This window comes from Ursus arctos, unplaced genomic scaffold, assembly GCF_023065955.2.
Source record: "Ursus arctos isolate Adak ecotype North America unplaced genomic scaffold, UrsArc2.0 scaffold_2, whole genome shotgun sequence".
Taxonomy (NCBI): domain Eukaryota; kingdom Metazoa; phylum Chordata; class Mammalia; order Carnivora; family Ursidae; genus Ursus; species Ursus arctos.
In genome coordinates this window covers 72,587,770-72,614,747 of record NW_026622874.1, presented here as the reverse complement: position 1 = coordinate 72,614,747, position 26,978 = coordinate 72,587,770, and the positions used below count along the sequence as shown (strand labels likewise).

Here is a 26,978-nt window from a genome sequence, read left to right as displayed (position 1 = left end):
AATTGGGCTAAGTGCAACTTGGCATCCTGGACTGGATCCTGGAAGCAAAAAAGACATTATTGGGGAAAGCGGGGGGATCTGAACGAGGTTTGCTCTATATAACGTGCCCTTGTTAATTCCTTAGTTTTGACGTGGTGCTGTGGGGAGGGGGGGTGGCGCTGCATGAACTTGGTGAAAAGCAGTTGGGAACTGTCTCCACCTCGTCTGTACATCTGAAGCTAGTAGGCAGTCGCATCCCCTAGTTAAAAGCGGGGGGGACTGACTGGGCCCGGGGACTGCTCGGGTTCCTCTCTCTCAGACATAATCAGTGCAGTAATCTTGGCGCAAATCCAAATCGTGCCATTGCTGCAGAGGGAGGCCTCCCGGTGGCTTTGCAATTTGGCTTAGACTGTTAGAAATCGGGGAAGAGTCATACTCTGTTGTTTTTTCTGCTTTGTGACCACCCAGGTGAGTGTAGGACAAGTAGCTGGGGACATTAACCTTCCTCCCTGTAGAGTTGGGAAAACTGAGGACCAGAGAGGTCAAGCAACCTGCTGCAAGTCACACAGAGAGGAAAGGGCAGAAGCACGACTCAAATCAGGCTTGCCGACTTCAGATTCCATCCTTTGCCAGACACTGCAGGCAGTTTCCACCCAAAAATGTTAATGCAGGATGTAAGTTTGCTTGGTGCAACCCAGAGATGTTGGCTGGCCTGTAGGGGCCTTTGAGGGGCATTTCCTTTTAGCTCCGAACTGTTCGTGGGGCCCCTGAGAAATCAAGCACATCGTGAGATCAGGGTCGAGGCGAGCTGCCGTTGCTGGTAGTGGGGGGAGCGGCTCACGGAGGGGACAGTCGCTCTGGCTGGCAGTTTGACTGCCTATCTGGGACCAGGGAGGATGTGGGGGTGTGTTCTTGTTCAACAAAGCGTGACATTAAGAACAGAAGATTATCTGGGACATTGGGTAGCAGAATCAAATGAGGACAGGTTTCTAGAACACTTGCTGTCAGCCTCAGCCGTCATAAAGTGTGGTGTGGAGACAATGGGCTTCGGTTTAAGTGGCTGTGCAACCTGGGGCACAGGCTAAACCTCTCTGGTCTTCAGAGTCCTTATCCCCCAAAATGGAGACTCCTCCCTTGGTGCCTGTAAGGGGCCAGTGAGGCGGCCGAGCATGTGATGAGGCAGCCGCTCAGTCAGGCCCGGGGGTCACGGTAGCAGCCTGTGTCTGAGCTGAGGAGCTCAGCACTCCCAGGTATCGTGGAGGCGAGGCTGCTCTCGTCACTCAGTGTGATGACTGTGCACTGACCGTGGCACAAACGGTGGGCGGTGTCATGAGCGGCCCTGGTGACGGAAGACATTGGAACCAGAACTGGAACCCAGAAAGTGGATCCAGGGGCCACGGCTTTGTTTTCTGCAGCCACATGAAGTAATGAAGTTGGAGTTAAAGGGTGATGTGGTTGGGGTACAAAAGGGTTGATTGGTCCGTTTGTAGGACGTCAACGACCTGGCAGGAACCTGCCCTTAACGGGCAAAGGACCCTAATCACCAGCTGAGCACATCTCCAGCCAAGAACTGGGAAGACCCAGGATGTCAGCCAGTGGTCCCCCAGCCTGGTGCCCCAGGTGTTCCCCCTCCCTCTGCCGAGCTGATGGCAGCTGCCAGTTCTCTCAGACTGGGCCAGGTGGCTCCTTTCACTTGGCCGAACCCAGACTTCTGCAGGACAACAACGTCAGCACAGACTGAGGTCCAGACTGATGCAGACCGGGACCTCACCAGCACCCAGAACAGTGCCGAGCACGCAGGAGGGATTCAATCAATAATTGATGATTGAAGAAAAGTCAAAAAATAAGGCTAAAGGAGGAGCCAGACAACCAAGGGCTTTGCATCTGAAGTGGGGGAGTTGGGGTGCAACCCAGAGGCAGTAGGTATGGGAAAGAGTTCCACGCAAAGTGCAGCTCGGAGGAGGTGGGCATGGGCCTGTGGGTGGGGGGCTGCTGGAGAGCGGCTCCTGGGGTTGTGCAAGGCCAGGGCTGGTCCCGGCAGGGTGAGGGGCGAGAGGCAAGAAGTTGAGGGGAGGAAGGAAGGATGAAACCAAGTCTCCAGGGCTCCTGGCAGAGACAGGTGGGGGCAGGGCATCGCCTGAAATCACGTGTTTTCGGGGATGATTCTGCCTCCGGAGGCAGCTGACACCGCAAATGTGTGTGACATGTTTGTTGACACATTTTTTTCAGCACCAACTGCCGAGGCATCTGGGATCTGCACAACGTTTCGAAACAAAGCCAGGCTTTGACTGTAAACATCCCCGTGGAGCCTCCCAAACGGGCTCACCAGGCACCTTCGGGGCGGGGTGGGGGGGCGCCCACTTCCGCTCCAACAGCCCCGAACCCCTGAACTTGGCAATAAGAGGGGCGGATGTGTCCCGAAGCCCCTCCCTGGCTGGGCACAGCCATCTGTAAGGGGGGACATGTGGTTCCTTCCTGTTACCTTGAGCTCTGCCGGTTAACAGGGACAGGACCTTAAGCCTGGGGAGTCAGTTCCCAATGCGCCTGCCACCCACCCCTCCCCTGCCTTAGATCTCTCTTTAGGAGTCACACTCCCTGCGTCCCTGAGTAGAACAAAAGCTCTGCAGCGACACGGGGTGTGGGCGAGGACGTGGAGCAACTGGAACTCACACGCTGCCGTTGGGAGGGATGGGCTGGCAGGAGCCGCGGCAGCCTCCTGTGTGTGCGCACTGCCACACCAGTGGTGGCCAGCGGCAAGGCACTCACGTGGTCCCCAAAGCACACGTGCTCCAGTGTTCCCCAGCGGTCTCTGGGGGAGAACGACCCAACGGCCCAGCGGCAGTAGGACGGCTCCGTTCACTGCAGTGGACGCACACGGGGGAAGGCCATAAAGCCCTGGACACGGATGGTCTGCGGCTACATACAAGGATGAATCCGGCAGGTGGACTCGGAGGGAAACAAGCCAGACATGAGAAAGACATGCACTTGCACGACTCCACGCACGTGGCCGTACGGAATGGAAGAAACTCACCTGTGCCCTTAGATGTAAGGGGAAGGGACCCGGCCGGAGGCATGCTGTGGGGAGCAGGTGGGGTGAGAAACCTCGTCCCCCCGGGATGTGGGAAGCATGGATGTCTACATGGTACACAGAGAGCGTACGGCAGAGGGGTATTGTAGATGCTACCTCGGCCTCCAAGAAGATGCCATACCTTCTTCCCATCCTGCACCGGGAAAGCATGACATGGCCAATGGGGCTTTGCAGACGCGATTAAGGTTCTGATCTGCTCACATAGGGAGATTATTCTGGATTTTCCAGGTGGGCTGAGTGCAACCACGTGAGCCCTTTGTTAAGAGCAGAAACAGAAGGCAGGCAGAGAGGACTGGCCTGGCCACGGCTGGCTTGAGGACAGAGGGGCCACACGGAAACCACAAGAATGAAATACCAACAGCCCAAATGAGCGCAAAAGCAAATTCTGCCCCACAGCCTCCAGCTAAGAGTTGATGTCTGCTTTGTGAGACCCTAAGCAGGGGGCTCAGCTGAGCCCTCCTGACTCCTGCCCATGAAATCTGTGCCACAATACACGGGTGGTGTTATAAGCTTTGAAGCTGGTGGTAATTGGCCACAGCAGCAATAGGAAACATGGTGGCATTAACATTGCACCATGGTGGGAACAATTAGGAAAATAATATCTAAAAAGGCTCCTTAAGGAAGTAATAATGAAAGTAGAGCTGAGAAACACTGGGTTATATGGGACAGTTCACTGAGCAGTGCGCTTGGGGGGGTTGCACGTCTGTGTGTGTGTTACATTCAGTGTGACCGACCAGTGTCTTTCTGCCCCTCTCCTGCTGGGTCCTCATCGGGGGGTCCCTCTACCCATGGGGCCCACACAGCAATGTCTGCAGCTAGGTTTGGTTCTCATGACTGAAGAAGGGATGCTCCTGGCATCGAGTCGGGGAGGCCGGCAGTGCCTCTGAACCTCCTACGGTGCCCAGGACGGCCCCCCGTCAGAGAACCACCTCTCCAACCATCACCAGTGCCGAGACTGACATCCGGCCTGCATGATCCCTAAATCTGCACGTGGTCAGGTCCCTGTGGCGCAGCTCTGGCCTCCTTTCCTCTTGTGCTCCTCATCCTCGCAGCTGTTCTCCCTCCCACTCCCTTCTCCCTGCAGGGGCCCTGGAGACACCTGCTTCTCCCTCAGTCACTTCCCTGGAACCCTTCCCTGATCCTCGGCCCCCGCAATCCCCGACCCTCAGCCCCCGCAATCCCCGACAAGCCCAGGCCCTGTGCGTTTTATTCCCAGCACTTCCTCTGGCTGTGCAACCTTCGACAAATACTCAACCTCTCTGTGTCTCAGTGTCCTCATCTGTAGGATGGGGATAACAATGGGCCCTGCCTCAAAGACTTGTCAACATTGTAGCTGTGAAGTACTGAATGTACCGTTTGGTACACATTTCACTCTGGATAAATATCAACCACTATTGCCACCATCATTGTTTCATGCCAACACAGTACTGTTTGCCTCATTCTGTAGCACTTAATATGGATGCAATCTGATGCTTATATGGGAGTGGAGCTCTGTGGTTTTGCTCCCAAGGCATTCCAAGTGCCTAGTGTATAGTGTGTGCTCCATAAATATTTGTGGAATGAATGAATGAATGAACGAATGAATGGGCTATTTCCAAAGGCTGCCCAATGATCCTCTGGATCGCCACGAACACCGCATGACCAGGGACTCACCGCGTTTTGAGGCTGTTGGATCAGCTTCAGGAGAGCAGGGTGGCTGTAGCCTGGGGAGAGAGGGCAGGGTTAGAGTCCTGGTTAGAGGATGGCACCCAGGGTCCCCTCGCCCCTCACCCACGGCTGCTTTCCCCCTTCCCTTCCAACCCCGCTGCTCCCTTCACAAGGGGCCTCGTTATCCCTTGCAGACAAGACCCATTCCTGGGGCCCACCCAGACCTCTGGACTCAGGATCACTTGGGCTGCTGCCAGAGATTTTCCCAAATTCTCTAGCTGATCCTGAGGCCTGGGTCTGAGCCCTACTGGGCTAGACACACAGACGAGGCAATGAATGCAGGGTTAAGGCCCACTTCAGGACCAGGGCTGGGAGTGGCAGCAAACTGCAGATGTGGCCCTCACCCTCCTCCCCAGGGCCACTGCTGGGGTCAAATCACGATACGCGTTTGCTCAGGAACCAAGCAAGTGAATGGTGCAGCTTGCAACTCGTGACCCGCACCCCCGCCCTCCCCTCATACATTTGCTGCTTCCCAGAGTTCCACTGCATCGACTGTCCAGACTGAGCCTGAGGTTGGACGACAGGGCTTAGGATACCCTTCGACTCAGCAGCTGGTCTTCTATGAATCTGCCCTACACACATGTACAGTGAGCAATGCACGCGCATCTGAACTGTGGCACTCCAGTATCTCCAGGCTTGAAAGCAGGCTGACACCCATCAGGGGCCAGAATGAACAGAAAGCCCGCTGTGCACAGCGGATGCTCAGTCAGGGGAGTCCTTTATCGTAGAGGACGGGGGACGATGCACGGCACCGGAGCCAGAGTGTCCCGGGTTCAAGGCCTGTACAGAAGGTTTCTGTTCATTGTTCCCAGTCCTGGCAATGGCTCCCACGGGAAGGCCAAGTCTGTGGGGGGCACAGAGGTCAGGAGACTGGATTGGAAGGCCCTCCGACGCAGTGGCCAAGTGTTGCACTCAGTAGACAGCAGTTGAACGAATGAATGACAGATCCAGAGACACGGGTGGGAGCCCAGCACTGTCGCACGGGAGAGACCAGCCAGTGGATCTTAGCACAGGAAGTAGACCCTGGAGGGAAACTCTTGGTGTCCAACTATCAGAATTTTTACCATATATACCTTGTACCTATTTTCTTTAAGCCAATTCATTTTTAGACTAAATAAACTTACTTTGTTTTTCTTTCTTTATTTTTTAAGGTTTTATTTTTTTTTTAAGTCATCTCTACAGCCAACGTGGGGCTTGAACCTACAACCCAGAGATCGAGAGTCACATGCTCTACCTGCTGAGCCAGCCAGGCGCCCTTAAATGAACTTACTTGGAAAGGAGACTTGCATCACTGTGGTGAGAGGCCCACCCAAGGCTCTGGGCCTGGGGCCTGCTCTGCTCCGCCAGAGGAGGCTAGCAAGTTCAGAGGGGTGGTGAGGCCCTGGCACCATGCTGGGGAGACATTCTCCCCTGCAGCATCAAAGAGTGAACAGACTTGAAGAGCCTTGTGGTTTCACTGCCTGCTTGGGAGAAGGGTGGATTGGTGTGTGGGTTGGGGGGTGATCTGGGGGTCCAAGGGGACAGAGCTGTGAGCAGCCTCCCTGCCCTCCTGCCCTTCTCGCAGGTGTGCTGGACCCAAGGCTGCAGGGTGCTCATTACTCAAGGAAGGAGCACTCTGTGGGTTTTTTCCAACTGTATTTTAACCAGAGGTCTTTCAGCTCTGGTTCTTTATCATGCTGTCTGGGTGTTTATGACTTTTCTGCCTCAGTAGATAAGCCAGTTCCAGGAAAATCTTATTAAACCACAGATGCAGCTTGTCTTATTGACTTCCGAGGGAGAGATGAGAGCAAAGCTGGTCCCTCTGATCAGAGAAATCTACGTCTGGGATTTTTACGCCGTGGGACCCTGCCCTGCAGGCCAGGGCAGGGCGGGGTGGCCATCTGTGAGGCTGCTATCAAAGCAGTAAGCTTAGGAGACAGAGGGCCTTCGATTCAAATCCTTGGATTCCCTGGACACGCTGGGAAAACTCTGTGACCTCTTGAAATCTGGCCCCCACGGTAAGCTGGAGATGATGTTAAAAGACCTGCAGTTACAGGACTGTTTTGGGATCTAATGGAATAGTGTGTCAGGTGCTTAGCAATATGCCAGGCCTATGGCAAATTCTCAGCCACTACCAGTTAGAAGAAATCATCTCAAAGTCTACAGATAGGGGAGAAACGGCAGCCAGGGAAGAACTTTCAGAATCCCTGTGGTTTCTCAACTTCTGCTGACCTGACCTCTCACACCCCCCCCCCCCACATTTGTTGGCTGGCTGGGGATGAGAACTGCGGGAGGCATGTGGGGGCTGGGGGGTGGGAGGACGAGGAGTTAGCTGAGAAGAGAAGGGTCTGTGGCCTGTGGCCGTTACACGGTAGAGCTAGAATTTGACCCTGCGAACTCCAGAACCGGCCCTTTCACTCCCACCCAGAATGCGGACGGGGTTGTGTAAATCATAGAACCCGAAATGCCTTCAGAGGCCAAAGTGTGTCTGAATGATGGGCTTCACAAAAGGAACGAGTCACCTTACTGTCTAATCGCATCTTAATAGGAAGTAAATAGGGACTGGCTTCATGCACGAAGGGACAAGCTTCACCAGACGAGACACTCAGCCCACAGACCGTTGAGCACAGCAGCGACCTGCGTGTGAGTCAGCCCTATCCATCCCATTGTCTGCCATGCCCTCCTCCAGCAGCGAGCCACGCTCTGTATGGGCCGGAGGTGAGCCTGTGAGGCAGACGCTGCTGGTGCCCCCGCTGCTCACCTTGACTGGGCAGGCCACCCCTCTCTCAACTGCCTGTGTGAGGGCCGGTGACAGCTCCAGTTACCTCTCTCTCTGGAAAACTGCCCTTGGTGAATGGAAGCCCCTGTGCCCAAGAGATGAGCCATGTCCTTCCTGCTGGCAGCTAACAGGCAATGACTGGCACTGGGGTACAGAAAGGCCAGCCTCTTTGACGCTGTCTGGGACCAACTCTGAGGTGCAAGTCATGCTCCAGAGCCCCCTGTGGGATCAGGTTATGGCGAGTCTCTGGCTGAGATCTCATCCTTCTTAGCCTTTCTCTCTCTCCCCTATCTCCTGAGAGCATGCCCGTAATAAGCAATGTGCATAGAACCCCTGCCTCAGGCTCTTCTATGAGACCTAAGGCAGCTGACATTAAAGGCTGGGGTCCCACAGACCTGGGCTCATGTCCCGGCCATGCTTCCTAGGCAAGCCACATCACCTCTCTGAGCTTTGCTTATCTATCTACAAAATGGGGGTATTAATACATACTCACCCTGTGGGGTTTTGAGGAAGAGTCAATGAGAGAAGAGAAGATACATAAACTTCCTATAACAGAAGTCCTACCAAATACTTGCTCCTTTTCTCTGCCCTTAAGGGAAGTGTCTGGCAGCACACAGGGATGTGTGTCCTGGAAGGAGCATCTGAAGTCTGGACCACCACAACTAACAGAGAGAGGAGGTACATATGAGGGCAGATTTCCCAGCTCTTACCTATGGGGACAGAGGAAATCTGGGAGTAAAGGTCCAACATCCGGTTGCCATCCACATCGACCAGGTAATTGCCTCGGCTCTCTTCATAATTGCAGAAAAAGTGCACCGCCTCTGCATTCTTGGGGAAAGCAGAGACTGATTCAGGGTCACTGCAATTCCCTAGATTCTCTGTCTTTCAGGAGGAAGCTTGAACTGGTGAAGTAAACCATGTCCTGCCCATTCTATGGTCACACAGAGGGTACCTGTGGGTGCTTACATGGATGGTTTGCTTTATAATAGTGTGCTAAGCTGTACATTTGTATTTTACGAATGTTTCTGTATGTATTTTATATATCACAACAACAAAAGTTCAATCTGAAGAAGATTCGGATGTTAAAATGATGGCAAACCTTAGAGCAACCATGAAGAAAACTAAAAAATATATAGTAATTATGAAAGAAATGGAAGTGGTACACTAGAAGATATCCACTTAATGCAAAAAAAAGTAAAAGAGGAACAAAAATGAGACACAGAGAACAAAGAGTAAAATGGAAGATATATCAATAATAACATTTAACTGTGTGTGCATTAAGCAACCCAATAAGAAATCAGAAACTGTCAGACTGAATAAAAAGATGCAACTATATGCTGTCTCCATGAAACATACTTTCAGTTCAAGAATACAAATAGGTTGAAAGTAAAAGGATGGAAAAAGATACATGATTCTTACAGCAATCTTAAGAAACCTGAAATGGTTTATATTAATCGACAAAATCAACTGTAAAACAAACAAAAATGTTTCCAGAGGTGAAGTCTACTAAAAAGATATAATAATTATAAACATGTAAGCACCTGATAACAGAGCCCCAAAATACATGAAACAAAAATGGGCGGAACTGAAGAAAAATACAGTTATAAGAGAACAGCTGGCAGCTTCAATAGCTGGCTTTCAATAGTGGACAGAACAACCAGGCAGAAGATTAACAAGGAAATAAGACTCGAACAACACTCTAAACCAACAGATCCCACAAACACTTATGGAACGCTCCACCCGACAGCGATAGGGCATACATTCGCCTTAAGTGCATGTGGAACATTTTCCAGGATATACCATATAAAAGCCTCAGCAAAATTTAAAAGGATTGAAATCACACAAAATATGTTTCCCAACCACAAAAGAATGAAATTAGAAATCAGTAACAGAAAGAAATTTGGGAAGTTCACCAAAATGTGGAAGCTAAATAACACATAAATAATAAGTCAAAAAAGAAATCATAAGGGAAATTAGAAAAAAAAAAAAAAAGATTTAGAACAAAGTCAGTTGCATTTTTTTTTTTTTAAAGAGCCAGCACAGCCTAAATGTTTATGTCCCTCAGCTATGTTATAACAGAGGAGTGGAGGGAAGGCGAGCTCACCCTCACTTACCTGAATTATATTCAGCTGTTTCATTAACTCCTGCAGGCAAGAAGAGCAAAAGCATTACAGCAAGGACACACTCTTAACAAAGAAGCTTCAAGTCTTTCATATCTTCCCAAGTCTTGGGACTTTCCCCCACCCTTATGCCAATAACTTCATAGTTAATTAGTCAGCAATATTATAATTATTTAAAAATTGCTTAATATAAATAGTTGGCAGGAAACTATTCCTGCCAGTTACATTACAGGTAACATTATATTACATGTAACAGAGATTTAGAAACTTGGAAGGATAACAATAAAATAAAATATTTAACAAAAATATTTAAGCTAAAGGTGTTTATCTAGTGCTCATAAAAGCATAGGCTCCTTTTTTTAAAAGTAGGCTCCACACCCAGTGACCTTGAGATCAAGACCTGAGCTGAGCTCAAGAGTTGAACGCTTAATGGGCTGAGCCACGCAGGCGCCCTAGTTCCCTTTTCATTTGGGAAAAAAAGGCTTTAAAACCCCGTTGTAAAAAAATAAAATCAACCGAAAATACAAACTTGCACATCAAAGAACCATTTGTAATTATAACCTGAACACTCCAAAAACTACACGTCCAAGTGTATATAGAGACTGGGAATTATAAATTGGGAATTGGGAGCTATTTGCTTTACTATTACAAAGATTTAATCTCTAAGAATAATCCAACATAGAATCAACTTTAGCAATTAGTGTTGTGAAATAATATATTTCCACATAAAAATCGAAACTAATATTGACTACAAGAATGTAAAACAATCATCCCAGGTATTTCACCACCATGAAATGGAAATCCAGCCCCACCCCCGAAATGTATAATATGCAGGTTGTGTAGCAACCTTGAGAAGAGCCAACTTCCCTCACGAGACTCATCTTGTACCTCTTCCATCTTATGCAGTAACATCTATTCCAGGGATTCAGAGCAACCCAATGGGTCTCATATGCCATGTCCTGTCACCCTGCACGCCTCTCCTCATTCCATTCCCCTTGTCTACAACAGAATAATGCACTCCTTTGGTGAATTCTTCCTTTTTATCCTTTAAGGTCAAGATCAAGGGCCTTTGCTCTCCCTGCCCTGTGCCGTCTAGCATTGCCATGTTCTTCCACCTTGGTCAGATGTTCTGCCCCAGACCTACACTCTGGACTCAAAGCAAGCCATCGGACTTCCTTTGGCCAACAGAATGAGGTAGGAGTGATGGTAGACCAACGTGGAGCCTAGACCTTAAAAGACCCATTACGTGCTCTCCTCTGCCATCGCCATGGGACGAGCCCAGCCCAGCTTGCTGGAGGATGAGAGACACGTGGAGAAGAGCCAAGTCACTGCAGTGACCAAGACAAGCTCAGCCTAGATCAACTGGTGGCCAGTCATCCCCCAGGCACGTAGATGGGCCCAACAGAGCTGCCTAGCTAACTCCCGGTTAACCCCAGATGCATAAGCCATCTACTGAGGTTCTGTGATTGTTATACAGCATTATTGTGACAACAGACAACTTGCATCTCCTCTGAGAAGGCCTCTTTGACTTCTTATGGCAGAATGGCCTAGTTAATGTCCTGATCTCTAGTGGTAAGCTCTGTGAAAGCAGCTAAGAATGCAGGTCTCTAAGCTTTGCTGTGTCCTTGCCTCATGGACTCCTTTCACTCTGTTCTTAAGAACACCACTCAAGGGTGCTCAGCTCACCCGAGATCTAGGCCCTGGGACTTCAGTCTTCATCAGGGGCCCGTCATAATCAAATTCGACGTCAACTTTGGCTGCGGCCTGACTGATGTGTCTGGAGCCTGTAGTAAACAAAGATGATGAGAATGCCGGTAACAGTAGATAGAATGAGAATTCTGCCCTAATAGGCACCCAATGTCCCCAACAGAGACAGTGTCGGGACCTCAACCCCATCCTAGCCAGACCACCCCTGAACATGGAGTCTGGCCAGACCTGAGCATCACAAAAACACTACAGATTCCAACAAATGGGAAAGCCCGGTGCTAGTGAGGTTGTAGGCAAATAGGCGTGCTCATGTTCTGCTGGTGTGAGTATCAGCTAATGATGCCTTCTGATTCCTTTCTACTGAGCAATCTCATTTCAGGATTCATCCTAAGAAAATAATGGGACCAGTACACAAAAATGTAGGTTACAATATTTATAATAATATTATCTTTCAACAAGAAGACAACCTAAATTTCCAACAATGGAGAGCAGCTAAACACAATATGACATATTCCGTCACTTCATGGACATGGAAATTTTTATTTTATATATTTTTTTGAGAGAGAGAGAGAATGAGTGGGGAGGGGTAGAGAGAGAGGGAAATCTTATGCAGGCTCCATGCCCAGCACAGAGCCTGATATGGGGCTCGATCTCACAACCCTGAGATCATGACCTGAGATGAACTCGAGAGTTGGACACCTAACTGCCTGAGCCACCCAGGCACCCCTGGAAATTTGAATTTTTATGTACATGGAAAGATGGCCATGGTATTACCATGCGGAAAGGTCAGATTATAAAAATTATCCAAATTTTGCCAAAATTTAATTTATACCCAAACTTATATCCAAATGTCTATATAGACTAGAGTTCCTCAGCCCTTAGCACCACTGGCATTTTGGGCCAGACACTCTGTTGTGGGGCCGTCCTGTGCACTGGACAGTGTTTACCTGCATCCCTGGCCTCCACCCACCAGATGCTAGGAGCACTGCCCCTCGAGTTGTGCCACTAGTTGTGACACCCAAAAATCACCTAGGAGCGAACAATCCAATGTCTAAATTCAGGTGGTCCCTGGGGCACCTGGGTGGCTCAGTCGGTTAAGCATCTGCCTTTGGCTTGGGTTGTGATCCCAGGGTCCTGGGATCGAGTCCCATGTCAGGCTCCCTGCTCAGCGGGGAGTCTGCTTCTCCCGCGGCCCCTTCCTCCGTCTCATTCTCTCTCTCTCTCAAATAAATAAATAAAATCTTAAAAAAAAAACAAACCTCTTTTAATTTTCAGGTGGTCCCCACTTACAGATGCTTTTCGTTAAAAAAAAAAAAAGTTTGGGGCACAAGTCATTTGGTTGAGATCCATTTCATATTTTTGCATCGTAATCAATGGATAGAGGGGAGTTCCTAGGCTAGACCCACAAGGCTTTTGAAGCTCAGCATGTGGCTGAGATAAAGGGCAGCCTCAACCCCAAATCTTGATCCCTGACTGAGAGAGAGCTGAGCTGTGGTTAGCTCAAGGTAAGTGTGGGGTGACTGACCATCAATAACCCCAGCAATCCCCTTAATACCCCTGCTCATCCTTGATCTTCCTGGCACATAAGTGGTGTCCGGGAAATGTCAGCTCCTCTTACTTGAGTTGCATCAAACTAGGGAATCACTAGACACTTTGTGTAAACCATATACATGATTTCATTTCTCCTTATGCAGCCCTACAGGATTGTTTCTATCTTATAGGAAAGCAAACCAAAACTCGGCGAAGCAAAGAACGTGCTAGGCTCTGTCTGGCCCTCCTTTCCTCCCTCCCTCCCTCTCACACACACACAGTTTGCCAAACTCTACAAAGCCATATTAGAAAACATATTTAAAATCATTCTTAATTTTCCATAATTGCTCTGGATATCAAAGAGGGTTTTTTAATTATTTATGTAACAAAATGTAGCCCTTTGAAAAGTCCAGTTACTCTTACGTTAAGTCATGCAGCAGCTGGATTTGTCTTCTGTTTGATCTTAAAATGAAAAGGGAATCCCTACAGAGTTTGTTCCATTAGCTTGAGTTAAAGGCTGTGGAACATATCAATGACTTCTTTTTTACATTAAACTGTTTACTTCTTCCTTGGCCAGCACTCAGGGTTACTGGTCCAGACTGATTCCAGCTAGACCTGCACAAAACGAGGACACACTTTTGGACAAAAAACAGTTCTTAACTGGTGCAGATCCTGCTCTGTTTCCAGTAAAGTGGGAAAGTGAAAAATTAAAAATTGCAAGCTGTCCTCCAATGAGGACACACAGGTCTGCTCGTCCTTTCTCCAGAAAGTGTCTGACACGTGCTGCAGCAGCCCTCTTTCCTGGGATCTGGAAAGTGGAAATGCTGGCGCTGGACGCAGCTTCAGTGGGAGCCGCAGCTGAAAGGGTCTCGAGAGGAATGACAGGAGTGAGTGCGGTTGTGTGGAGAGGTGGGTATGAGGACACCAAGGCTGCCAGCAGACGGCAGGAGGGGAGTGGAGAGAGGGCAAGAACTCATCCCTGGGGATCAGGGATGGATGGGGTGCGAGACGGAGAAGCCGAGGGCCAGGTGGCAGGCTGACAGGTCTGTATCAAGAGCTGTATCAGTTCCTACCATGTGCCAAGTCTTCGTGGGTGTGGACAGAAGAGGGCCAGGACCCCCTGGGCAGAGATCCTGAAAACCACAGCCTGGTAAGTTTGCTGGCAATGGTGCTATCGAACACGGAAAGATGGGGCAGGTAACACAGACTCAGCCCCCGCTGTGCGCCAGGCAGGCCCTGCCGAGGCGAACTCCCATCTATTGTTTTAATTTATCCACAACCCTCTTGAGAGATTATAGATGAAGAGCAGAGAGGTTAAACAACGTTCCCAAGGCCACACAGCGAGTCACTTGTAGAGCCAGGATTTAAGCCCACGTCCAAAACTTTTGCTTTTCCTACTCTATCTCAATTTTGACTTTTCATAGAGAAAATAACCAAATACCAACACAACAAATATTCTCTTAAGCATTTTTTAAAAAGTAGGCTCCATGCCCAGCAAGGGGCTTAAACTCACGACCCTGAGATCAAGAGTCGCACACTCTACAGACTGAGCCAGCCAGGTGCCCCAGAATATTCTCTTAATGATGATATATAATCATGATATATAAACCACAGGAGAGAACAACCAGATTTCCTTCCCTGGGATCTCTTACAAGTCACACGAGCAGAGAGGTCCATTCATCGGGAATTTATGGTGAGCATACCCAGCAGCAACCAGAGTAGTTTCCACGGATTGTCTCACTTAAGCCTCACAGCCCCCTGGGAGGTAGATGTTATGATCATTCCCATGTTACAGAAAAAGACACTGAAGCTCAGAAAGGTCAACTAGTTTGCCCAAGGTCACACAGCTGGTAAGCGGCTAAGCTGAGAATTTGTCCCTCAGACCTCTCCTTTCCCAGATACTATCTTTCATCTCCTCTAGGGCCTGGCTCTGAAATGAAACATTTTCAGTGAAACAACTCACTTCCTTCAAAGACAAATTCCTAGAGGCACAAAGCAGCAAGGAAAGTTTGAATGAATACTGAACCATTCAGCATTTTCATTCATGAACGAAGCAGCACAGCCAGGAGACAGGCATGTGCCCCAACACCTGAGACCCTGCACGGAGAGGGCGCGGGCAGGAGGTGCGCGGTCGGGGGGAGGGTCTGATGACGATGCCTACCACCCTCCGGGCCTCGCCAATGCAGAGTCAATGTTTAACTCCAAACTATAAAAACAGCCATCAAATGTTTTTACTGTTCTCTTGATCTTTATAGTGAGAGTAATAAACGAAGGCCAGTTTCCCAAACAGCAAGGGCTCTGGACGTGAGCTTGGCCAAGGTCAAGTTCAATTAGAGTAGTTTGCCTTGCTTTTCTTTTAAAAATCTTATCCTCCCTCCTTCCAACTGTCCACACTACTTATCATTTTTAACCATTTAAGATTCTATAATATCTGGAGAATACTAGTAGCACAAATTGCTACATGCAGTCCCAGAGAAGTATTGTTCCTTAAAATCTGTTTAAATCTGACAAACCTCCAGTAAGAACTTCAAGTGTAATCTTTCGTCCCATAGAGGTGCCCAGACTTGTGCTGGGGGTGCACCTGGCTGGACTCCACTTTCTCCCTGCTTCTCTGGGGAAAAGAAGACTGGCTTCTGCATGGGGACGATGTGAAATTAGCTCAACTAATGACCTCCCAAGGTGAGAGGCAAAAAACTTCATGAATCAGTTTTGCTGTTATCCTCAGCACATCGTCCTGTGTGTCCTGTTTGGATCTTTTCCTAGCCGTGAAAAGAGCGTCACACTTCTTCCAGTGACATCTCGTGGTTTGAAAGTCTGGGTCTGTGTGGTCAGTGACAGCTGTTGTCTTGAATGATCTACAAAGGCCAAATATCAGAGAGTAACCGTGCCACCGACACTGGTAATTCTGCGTCTGATTTAGCTTCGCAACCTGAATACTGGCATCATGTTGGCCGGTAAAAATCATACTTTTATGGATGGTCATACCATAATCATATCTTTGTGTCCTCCGTAAACTTGCAGTGGATTGTGCGATTGTGACCCACAGACACAGACAAATTTCTCTAGGCACGTGGCCACCATCACTTTTCTAGGATCTGTGACTTTCACAGATCCACACAAGGTCACTGGTACGAATGCTGTGGGCGTGGGCCGACTGAGCCGGGCTGGAGCCACTGAACACAAGGTCACACATCACCTTCGTGCAAATAACGGTTTGCTGGGGCTCTCCGGAGGACCCCAAAGAGGGGTCCATTCCGTACATTTCATGGTCCAGGCATGAGACCCAACAAGGAGCCGCTTTGGGGGCACCTTCCGCAGCTGTGGCAAGACAGCTGCCAGCCCGAGGGCCATGGCGTTCAAAGATCACGAGTCGTCCGCTGTTCTTGATGTGGAAAGACCACAGTCCGGCAGAGAAGATGCGCCACGGCTCTTCCAGCTGCAGCTGCTCACACGCCCTCGCGTCTTAGCACCGTGGCAGCCACCGCTGGGGCCCCTGGAACCAGTGTAAACGCCGTGTTCTTCCCAGAGGTTTCCGCATCAGGGGGCAGCTCGCTTTGGAGGAATGGCCCTCACAGACACCATGCGCTTCCGCCTCACCAGATGGAAGCCCGGACAGTGTTCTCTGCTGAACAGGTGAGTTCTCAAGTATCTGAATTGCATTCTTTGCTGCGGCTGGGTGCCCCTCAAAGCGCCTTCTGCGGGCTCGTCCTCATCTCTGGGCTCTGAGGATATTTGTAAAGAGTTCTTTGATCCCTTCACGGAAGAGATCACCGTGTGAGTGTGCCACACTCACAGGGATACCTCCTTACAGTGAGCGCCAAGCTCACTCGTAGCGCTAACTTCATCACAGCCAGAACGACGTGTCTCTGTGGAGTCTCAATACCCTTTCCAGAATGACTGACTGGTTTCTGTTGTCCAGAGTCAGAAGAATCGATGGCTGTTGCCTGCATCCGAGGATTAGGAGTTTCTAGGGCTTCTCATCTCTGACACCCCTGTTCTGGGCCAGTTCTGTTGCCTCCCCACTTGGAGGCTGTAACTCTCCCCACGTTGGTTGACTTTCCTGTTTTTACTTCCCTTGCAGGGTGAGCAGTGAACACTTCCTGTCCAATATCACTGTTCTCAGGAACACGGGCAGCCTGCAGAGCTTTCTTCTTCCTGACTTTCTTTTTCCTGCTTTCCCCTCGTTCCAGCTGATGTCGGAGTGGACGCTGCCTGTGTGCTCCTTCTCCAAGGAGGGTTTCTGATGCAAACGACAATCTTTGAAGACCTGCTGTTGCCTCTGGGTGGCTCTTCACCTTTTTAAATCTATGCTTGGGGCAGGAGGCAGGTGATTGTGAAGAGGGGGTGTCTCCTCTGTTCCTGGCATTTCCTTGCTCTGTGGAGCACCTCGGTTCTTGCCCAGGCTCCTGGAAAGCTTCTGTCAGCCCAGAGGAGGACGAGGTTGCGGTGATGGCTGGCTAAGCTGGACCACTGGCCCTGTTCTGTTAGCTCGCAGTCATTCCTCGGACACACTGCAAGCCGCAGCCTCGTGACACAGCATTCACATTCTCGCATTCTCCTCTGTTCTCCTTTAACCTGAACAGAGGCATCTGAAGCAGGAACACAGCCACGGACTCCGAGAGCAGGAGATGTGGCTGCTCAGACTGGGACTCCCGTGGATGATGGGGACCCAGGGACCAATCCATCCCCACTGGCTCTCCGTTTCTAATACCCTGGCCATCATTTTACTCAGCACCAGGGGCACCGCCGCCGTCTGTGTCATCTGCCAAACTGGAGACTGCAGGGGCTGAGGATGAGCTTGATGACAGAGGGTTTCCTTCTCTGTCACTCTCCTGGGCATTCTGGTTCTCTAAGGGGCAGGGTACTCTCCAGGCTGTTCAGGTCTTTTGCCAAACACATCACAGGTATGGTACGGTCAGAGGAGAGCTGTGCACTATGTCGCCTCTGAGTAGCAAAGTTCTCCTGTTCTCTGGAAGGCAGCATGCCACTTATTTTTTTGATAAAACATTCATGGAGAAAAATATCAATAATTTCACCACCCAGGGATAACCACTTTGCTGTCTAGTCTCCCAGTCTCTGCACTCCATTTGCCAGGATAAGATTATCAATGATTTGGGGGAGGGGCACGAAGCAAAGCCATTGGAACTGTCTCAGCCATAAGCCACCGTGTCTTGAAGCGATCCAATGGGTGCAGACATCACATGAACACCTAAGCACAGAGGGTGTGGCAATGGGCTGAAGCACGCTCCTGCTCTCCCTCACTCCGGGGAAGCAGGTACCATGTTGTGAGCTGCTCTGTGGAGATGTCCATGTGGCCCCAAATCCAGCCAGAACCACGGGAGTGAGCTTAGAAGCAGATCTCCCTGCTTCCACGGTGAGCCTTTCAATGAGACCACAGCCCTGGCCAACAGCTCAGCCGTACCCTCGTGAAAAACCTGGAGCCAGACATCCAGCTAAGCTGCCCCCCACAGATTTCTAATCTACACGAACTGTGAGATAATAAGTAAATAACTAATTATATAAAATAATAAATAAAAAACATTATTTTAACCTGCTAAGTTTGGGACTAGTTGTCACAAGACAATAAATAACTAATATAGTGGTTAAGGCTACAAGTTTTGGGCCAGCCTGGCTCTCAGCTCAAAGCCCGGTTTAGCCACTTGCTAGCACTGAGGCTCTGAGAAAGTGATATAATTTCTCTGAGTCTCCCTTTCCTCTTCCAGGGGACTTAAATGGATTAAAGGTTAGCTAAACTTTTACAACGATTTCCTTATTGCTACTTGCCCCTCTACAGTGCAGGAGTGCACATACTCCTGTAGCTTTGCCAACACTGTGGTTTCGTATTAAAAAACTCATATCTATCTACCCACCTGTCAATCATGGATCCATCATCTCTCTATCGTACTAGTTATGTCAAAGTGATAGGCCAAAAGAAAAGAAAAAAAATCTCACGGTGTGGTTCTCTCCATCTGGCACAAGGGTGCTGAAGAAAGATTCATCTCTGGCCAAGAAAATGCAGAGCGGGTAACTCTGATTTACTTGTATCTGTCTTGGTTTTTCATTGTGCTTCCATGTCCATGCTTGTAAAATGGGAGTCAGGCCACTCCCCACCTAGTGGAAGCTTAAACAAAGAGCTTTCACATGAACTGTTCCTTCTGAGACAAGAAATGTGCAAAGCAGGGAGGACCACCCCCACTTTCCTGACAAGAAATGGAAGCTCGGAGTCCTGCCCACTGGTCAGGCTCACTTGGTGAAATGGGGTCCACTTGTAGGAGTCTTGACCCACCGCTCTTTCCTTGTTGTCTCCTTGGGAAGGCTCCAATGTCCTTGAGAATGACCTGCAAATGCAGAGCCACGCTCTCTTGTCACTCATGTGTCCCCAGCACTGTGGTGTTCCATAGTACTAGCTTGGGATGACTCTCCCTCCTGCTTGGAGCACACCATACCTGCACCATCAATCAGGTTTCTGCTTATTTTTAACATAATAAGGAGTCAGCGTTAGTATGCTTCTCTTATAATTGCCTAAAAAAACCCAAAACCTCAAAACCTAACTCCTCGAGGCTACAGAGTTCAAGAACAAGGGAAGGCAGAAACCGTCACAGACCAGAGGAGACCACGTGACAGCTAAGTGCGCTGGGGGAACTCAGGCTGGATCCTGGGACCCAGAAAGAGATGTCAAGGGAAAACCTGGTAAAATTGAACGAGAAGTCTGGTGTTTGGTTAATAGTAACATACAAGGTCAGCTTCTTAGTTTTCAAAAAGAGCATCCTGGTGATGTAAGATTTTAGCCGTGGGGGACATTGGGGCACAGGGGACCTCTCTGGACTATCTTAGTAATTTCTCTGTACTTGTAAAATCAGCCCAAATTAAAAGTTTTATTTTAAATCAAACCCTGCTAATTCTCCTGTGGGAGAGAGAACACGTCTGCTCTTTACCCCACCCAGGGTATAAACACCAGCATTCGACATCCCAACCAAGGCCACGGCCAGCACTTGTCTTCAGAAGGCAAAGGAGACCAACAAGAAAGGGACACCACGATGACAAGCACAGGCTCTGAGACAACTGGGACAGGCTGGGGGGGTGGTGTAGGGTTCCCCTAAGGGGGTTACCGCTAGCTCCTCTCTCCCCCAGAGCACATGGGGGAGGGATGATAACCCAGTGTTTGCAGCCAGACTGACTTTGCTTCTCTGAGGCTTGGCTTTCTCACTTGTATAATGGGATTCATATGTGCCTTCCTGGTGGGGCAACTGGGAGGGGGGGTCTCACGAGATCCTGCATGTGAATAAGGCTGGCCTGGATAAGCCACCTGCACTCTGCGAGGTGGAGAGAAACAGAAGCCCAGGAGAGATGTGGCCGCAGGGCGGGTGGTGCTGTGGGCCAGCTAGGTGTGGGTGGGTGCAGGTGAGGGAGAGCACGGTGGGGGCGGCCACATCCTGTCCAGTGCCCTTGAAGCCCACTTGGCCTTTAGGTCGATCACAAGGATGCTTATGGCCTTCTTGTTTCTTGGCAGCAAGCTAAGCTGTGTGTTTTCCCCAACAGGCCCTGTGAGGACAGGCTGGACCCTTCCGGCTGCTGGGGCCACCACTCCAGGCAAGCAACATGGCCCCAGGCCGCATCAGACTCCTGCCCACCTCAGAGCTGTTCACGCAGGGACAGGAGCACACGGCAGGGATGGGAGACTGGTGGGGGGCAGTGATGGGGACAGTTCTAGTGTGTGTGAGGGAAAGCCAGCCCCAGAAGTACTGGCTGGCCAGTCCCTTTACCCCCAAGGGCTCTCTCAGCCCAAGAATCCCCAGTCCGGACTGTGTTTTCCATCAGGACCAGTTCTTGCCAAGACCCCCACGGCTTACTGGGCGCGAGCAGGCGGTAGTTGTTCTGAAAGGTGCAGGCCAGCCGCCGGCTGAGCAACATGAAGGCCATGATCCTCTCCTCCAGGAACGGAGGCCCCCTTCACACGCTTCCGCCCTGAAAGAAATCAGAAATGCACAGTCAGGCCAGCCAAGGGCACCTCCCTGCCATTTCCCACATAGTGGAGAAGGTTCCGCTGACATCACATCCTTTGCTTTCATACTGGAGATACACTTTACAAACCAAAGGCTGGGGGCACCTGGCTGGCTCAGTCGGAGGAGCACGTGACTCTTGAGCTCTGGGTCAGGGGTTCGAGATCCACGCTAGTTGTAGAGATTCCCTCAATAAAAGAGTTTTCATTTGACCTTGACCACACCCCAGGCAGGCTCACTGTGCACATTTTCTGGAGGGAAAACCAGAGCAAGGGGACAGAGCTGGCTTCAGATCCCTTTGCAGGTGAGCTGACAAGCTCAGCTGTCATCCACCCGGGACAAGCCAGCCTGACCTGTGAGACGGGGGGGCTCAGACGGAGGAGGATTCAGAGCAGATGCAGTGGCCGCACAATATGGGCAGCTGGGAGCCCCCCATCCTGTCCCCACACAGAACACTTGTCCCCAGGGCTGTCTGGGAATCCCAGGACCCTGTGCAGTATCTGGTAGCCCATGTTGGGAAGTGCATGTTTTCAGTGGTGTGACCAACCTTAGAGTTCGCTGGAGATGGGGGGGGGGGGTAGTTCCCTTGATGTGGCCCATATGTTGATTCCCTCCAGACCCCTCCCAAGTCCGGCCCTCCCTGCTTAGACCTGCCAGTTGCCCGCAGATGGGCCTGGAGCAACACCCTCCTCGCCCCCGTTTGTTTTCTTTTATCACCTCTCCCCCCCCACCTGCCCCCTACCCAGGTCACCATTCAAGTGTGATCCCCCGGCATCTTTTGGTTTGTGGGTCTTCTTGCTCAATCCCTGCTTCATTATCTGCAGTGTGTACTTTCAGTTCTATTGTGTTGGATCTCAGAACAATGCTGGAGCCATTCACGTCTCACAACTTGTGGACCCTGTCACCCGCGTCCTTTCTTCACGCTGTGCTAAGCTCTTTGCATAGCGCACTACTAATATTCATTATTTTTATGAATTCCCACGGCAATGCTTTGTGGTCCCCTCTTTACAGATGAGGACACTGAGGCACAGAGAGGTTAATGGTGGATCTGAAAGCAGATCTGTCTGACCCCAGAGTCGCTGAGTCGTAACACTGCATAGATGTCCATCCATTCACTCTGAACAAAGCACGGAGGAAGCGCCAACTAGAGGTGGCGGGCAGGCTTAGCAGCAGGGTTAAGGACATGGGGGGGTGTCTGGCACCAAGCTAGGATGATGCACTGGCAGTGCTCCCAACCCAGTGCCCCCAGAGCTAATGGGACGTGGGGCTCTATTATTAGAAGCAAAGACTGAACAAAGGAGGGCAGCATTGGCACTGGTTTAAGGACTCACTCATTCCATGAATATTCATGGTGCACCTACTATGTGCCCTTCCCTCCTCCCCCATGGGCACTGGGCACAGGGCACGGGGATCAGTCAGATGCAGTGTTTGCCTTCCAACCATGACCATGAGCAGAGCACCTAGAGGTGCTGCTGACACCACCCTGTTTCATCCCCAGAGCCCCAAGAGGTGAATGGCTATGTCACCACCCACTCTTCACAGATGTGGCAACTAAGGCGCTCCCTGGTAAGTGGGTGCAGGAGGTAACTTTGGGGTGTCTGTTCAGCACACTGTGTCTCCCCGCTCTCAGAAACCTCCCCCTCTGTCTACAGGGGTGCGGACCTGGCAGCCCTGTCCATGCTGTGTGAACCCCTGGCCACAGCTGACTGGATGGGGATAGGCCAGAGTCCTGGGAGCTGTGGGGTCTGCCACCTTCTACCCCAGGAGAGGAACCGGCATGCAAACAGGGTGTTTCAGGGCAGAACAGTGTGCCACAGAGAAGCAGCTGCAAGAGAGGATGGAGGCCCTGGATGCAGAGGCTCCCTGGTCCCACCTGAAGCCTGCAGCCCAGCCTGGCTGTGAGCGCACCACTCACTGCTGCACCTGTCAGGGCCAACCCGAGTCTCCCCAACCCCACATCCCTGGGGGTGAGCCGGTGCGGTGCGGTGGGGGAGGGCCAGGAGTGTCAGGCTCATAGATGTCCCTCCAACTGGAAGGAAACATCAGGACTGAGGGAGAAGCGTTCCCATCCTACTGGTCCAGAAGAAAGCTCCCTTTTCTGCCTTTTTTTTTTTTTTTTTTTTAGCTTGCTTGAGTATCTGGATTTCTTTTGCTTACAAACACAGTCCAGCTAATAGCATGGTTAGAGACTCAGACTGAACTCCACATCTTGGGAGCGAGCTGGGAGTGCCTGACTGCTGCTCTCCTCCTCAGCACTGCAGGTGCAGGGTGTCTAAGGATAAAGTCTCTCCTGGGGGGGGGGGGGATCTGGGAGGCATCCCAGGAGGAAGTGACTGTCGTCTGAGGGAGTGGGGTACGGTTCTGGAGGGTGCTTTATCCCCCTTGATGTGCCCAACCATCCAGCGGGAGGGTGTCTCCTGTGCTGGAGATGAGGGCATGGAATTTTGGAGGGGTTATGTATTTGGCCCTGGTTACAGGAAGGTCTGGGACTGTCCGAGCCCAAATCTCTTCCTTTAACTCATGACAACATCGATTAACTCAGCGAATAACAAAACATCTCATTCGTATCAGATACTGGGGCTTGATGAATACAAATGGTCTAGTTCAGAGAGGAAATTTTGCTGCTTTTCACCAGAGGAAATGTTATTGAGGAGAGCATGGGTCTGGAACGTGTGACCATAAATTAACTGAGAAACCATACTCTTCCCTTGATAACTCAATGGATTAAAAAAAAATTTTTTTTAAATCTATTCCAGCAGCATAGCCAACTCAAAGCAAGCCTGTTAATTTAGCAGCACGGTGACTATGCAGAACCAGCGGCTTCTGTCTCTCATTTAAAACCATTTGTCTCAAACGGGAGCACTTAAGACTCCACACAATTTAATTTCCATTAAACATGTGTTTGAAAAAGCGAGAATCTCCGAGCACGCACATATTAACATTTGAATGCTCTGCAAAAGTGAGAGTCACCTGCACACTTTCAATTACAAAATGTCACAATGGGAAATATATGGCCGTGACATTTCGGTGGCCTGCAGTTGAAATTGACCTTATAACAAAACCTGATCTCTATCAGACATGAATTCTTAGCACAATACGCTTCCAACAATCAAAACAGTTGATGTCATGTGCGCACTTTCTCTAGCCCACTAATTCAATCAACAAAAATTAATTAGGTGCCTGTTACAGGCAAGGCACTGCATTATGTAGGTACTGAGATGGGCAAAACGCTCCTCTCTTTCTGAAGCTCATAATTTAGTGGCAGAGGAACGAGGGGAGAGAACGGGAGAATTTAATGCACTAGGCTGCTTTCCCTGTCATGTCAATAAATCCTTAAAATAACCTGGCAAGATATGTATATAAGAATTTTCCAGTTCACTGTCAACAAGTAAATCTGTATAAGATGGGATGAAATCATGACTTGTGCTGGTACAAATACATAAGGCGCTGAGGGAACACCCAGAGAGATTCATTCTGGTGGGGGTTACGATGCCAGTGAGCTGTCACCCAAGCTTCCCCTTTAAAGGTGAGCAGATTTTCAGAAGCCACAGAGGAAAGGGGAGGTAGAGGCTCGAGCAAATGCTCAGGGGTGATGAGACGTGGAATGGGCAAGAGTCGGGTACATGGCAAGGGCGGCCAGAACACAAAATCACAGAAGGAAGGGAAGGTGGAAGGGAAGAGGAGGCACAGGGTTGGCTGGAGACCCCCTCAATGTGGGGCAGGGGGAGCCCAGCTCTTCCATCTTATTCAGAAGGGTCCTGCTCAGCCAGGTCCACAAGAGGGGTACACAGAACAAGCCACGCGTCAGTGAGATGCTGGGGTCACTGTCAGCTGAGGAGGGGGGCTCCCGAGGCATGTCAGAGGGCACCTACTGGGGTGAGGGTTGAGAGGGAGGAAGGAGCCAGAGACTAGCTTCTAAATCCCCAGACTTTAAGACTTACAGATTCCTTGAAAAGTTAAACATAGGATTACCATATGGCCCAGCAATTTCACCCCTTTTGTTGTTGCTGTTTTTTTTTTTTTTTAGGATTTTATTTATTTATGTGACAGAGAGACAGCCAGCGAGAGAGGGAACACAGCAGGAGGAGCAGGAGAGGAAGAAGCAGTCTCCCAGTGGAGGAGCCCGATGTGGGGCTCGATCCCGGAATGCCAGGATCACGCCCTGAGCCGAAGGCAGACGCTTTAACGACTGCGCTACCCAGGCGCCCCAGTTGCTGTTGTTTTTTAAGTAAGCTCCATGCCCAGCGCAGAACCCAATGTGGGGCTCGAACGCACTGAGTGTGAGATCAAGACCTGAGCTGAGACCAAGAGTCAGACGCTCAACCGACTGAGCCACCCAGGCGCCCCCAGCAATTCTGCTCCTAAGCGTACATCCCAAAGAATGGAAAATAAGAGCTCAAACAGATACATGTACACACACATTGATATCGGCACCATTCACAACACCTAAGCTGGAAGTCACTCAAGCGTACGTCAATGGCCGAACAGGTAAACCACATGGAGTCCTTCTCCACCATAATGAGGAATGACGTGCTGAGAGATGCTACAAAGTGGATGAACCACAAACACCTGACACTCCATGCAAGACTCCAGACACACAGGGCCACACATGGGTTCCATTCGTATGGAACGTCTATTACGGGTACATCCAAAGAGACTGAAAGCAGGTGAGTGGTTGCCAGAACTGAGGAGAGGGGCCAGTGGGGGAGACTGTCTGACGGGGTTTCTGTTTGGGATGATGAGAAAGTTCTGGACCTGGTGGTGATGTCTGTCTCATTGTGAATGTGCCAAAGGCACTGAGCTGTTCACTTACAGTGGTTAATCGGTAATCTCGTTTTATGTGAATTTGACTGCAATAAGAAAATAAAAGTAAACAAGAGAATTACAGAGCTGGCCCTCCCTTTTACAGATGGGAGACAAGATAAGGGTGTGAGGTCATGCAGGCCTGTGGTGGAGTTCCTGCCTGCTACAGCTTGTCATTTATCCTGCTTGCTTCAGTCACTCCCTTAGCAGATATCACTGTGTCCTGCCATATGCCAGGCGTTGTGTGTAGGTGCCGGAGATGAACCAGTGACCAAGACTGAGATTAAACAGAGCTGTGATAGATTAGTGATGTCTGTCATGGGTGCTGTAATAGACACTACAGATACGTGTGCGGTGCCTGGAGCCTGGGCTTCAGCTCTAAAGCTCACTGTCTTATGTAACTAACAGAGCAAAACTGACGAAAATGCTCTGAGCCTCGGTGTCCTTATTTTTGGGATGGGGAGAGCGATGCCTCTCTTACTGGTTGTGCTGGGAATTAGGCACAACTGATGTGAACAGCCTGGCGGATCATTTGAGTTTCCTCCTGTCTCTGACTTGTCCCTCCCTTTTGTATTCTCCGCTGATGATGCAGTGCTTGATTCTAGAGCTCTGTGGTCTGAGGTCCATGGAGATTTCTGGGGTCACCGAGGGAAGGAGTCCAAAAGAAGGCAGATTCTCCCTGGGGACATGCCCTGGAGCCTCTCAGATGCAAGGCAGTCACCAAGGAAGGCTCCCTTTCCCCAATGGTGATGGCAGGGAGCTGGGAGCCTAGGGGTCCCACTTGGGGGCAAGTCCCTGAACCGCTCGGGCACGAACTGCATCATCTCGCCTAGATAGGGGCACCTATACCCTCGGTGCTCTCTTGGCTTCCTCTCTTGCTTTCCTTCCATCATTTTCTACGTGGTCCTCAACATTTTTAAGGATAATTCATCTCACATCACTTTCCTGGCTGAAACACTCCAATCACACTTAGAAAAATGCAAACCCCGAGAGAGGGGATCAGGCTTTCCTTGTTCTCCGGGGTACCCAGAGCTCAGCGCAGTTCCCAGGTCAATTTATGCAGCGAGTGAACTCAACATGTCTGAGCTGTGAAACGGGGACAGCAACAGCTGCTTTTTAAAAAGATCCATCGGAGGACTCATATGAAAATTAGTGCGCAGGTCTGAAATTTGTGCTAAAACAACAGCTTCACACTAATATTCCCCTCCGCCCAAGTCTGGAGTCATTGTGTACATGACTGTCTACCACAGCCCTTGCTTGGCTCAGGAACTAAAGACACATGCCTC

At 50.2% G+C, this 26,978-nt stretch overlaps 1 protein-coding gene across 1 annotated transcript in view; it reads right to left on the bottom strand.

Annotated features, from left to right (window-relative positions):
* The window catches only part of ABAT (4-aminobutyrate aminotransferase), an 80,831-nt gene that overhangs the window by 16,062 nt on the left and 37,791 nt on the right, over positions 1 to 26,978 (bottom strand). Inside the window, exons 2-6 of the mRNA XM_026520355.4 lie at positions 20,740 to 20,854; positions 11,339 to 11,436; positions 9,647 to 9,676; positions 8,243 to 8,360; positions 4,721 to 4,770 (exon numbers count right to left, since the gene is read on the bottom strand). Coding sequence (XP_026376140.1) covers positions 4,721 to 4,770; positions 8,243 to 8,360; positions 9,647 to 9,676; positions 11,339 to 11,436; positions 20,740 to 20,809 — 366 coding nt within the window. The 5' untranslated portion in view covers positions 20,810 to 20,854. The remainder of the gene's footprint in view (positions 1 to 4,720; positions 4,771 to 8,242; positions 8,361 to 9,646; positions 9,677 to 11,338; positions 11,437 to 20,739; positions 20,855 to 26,978) is intronic.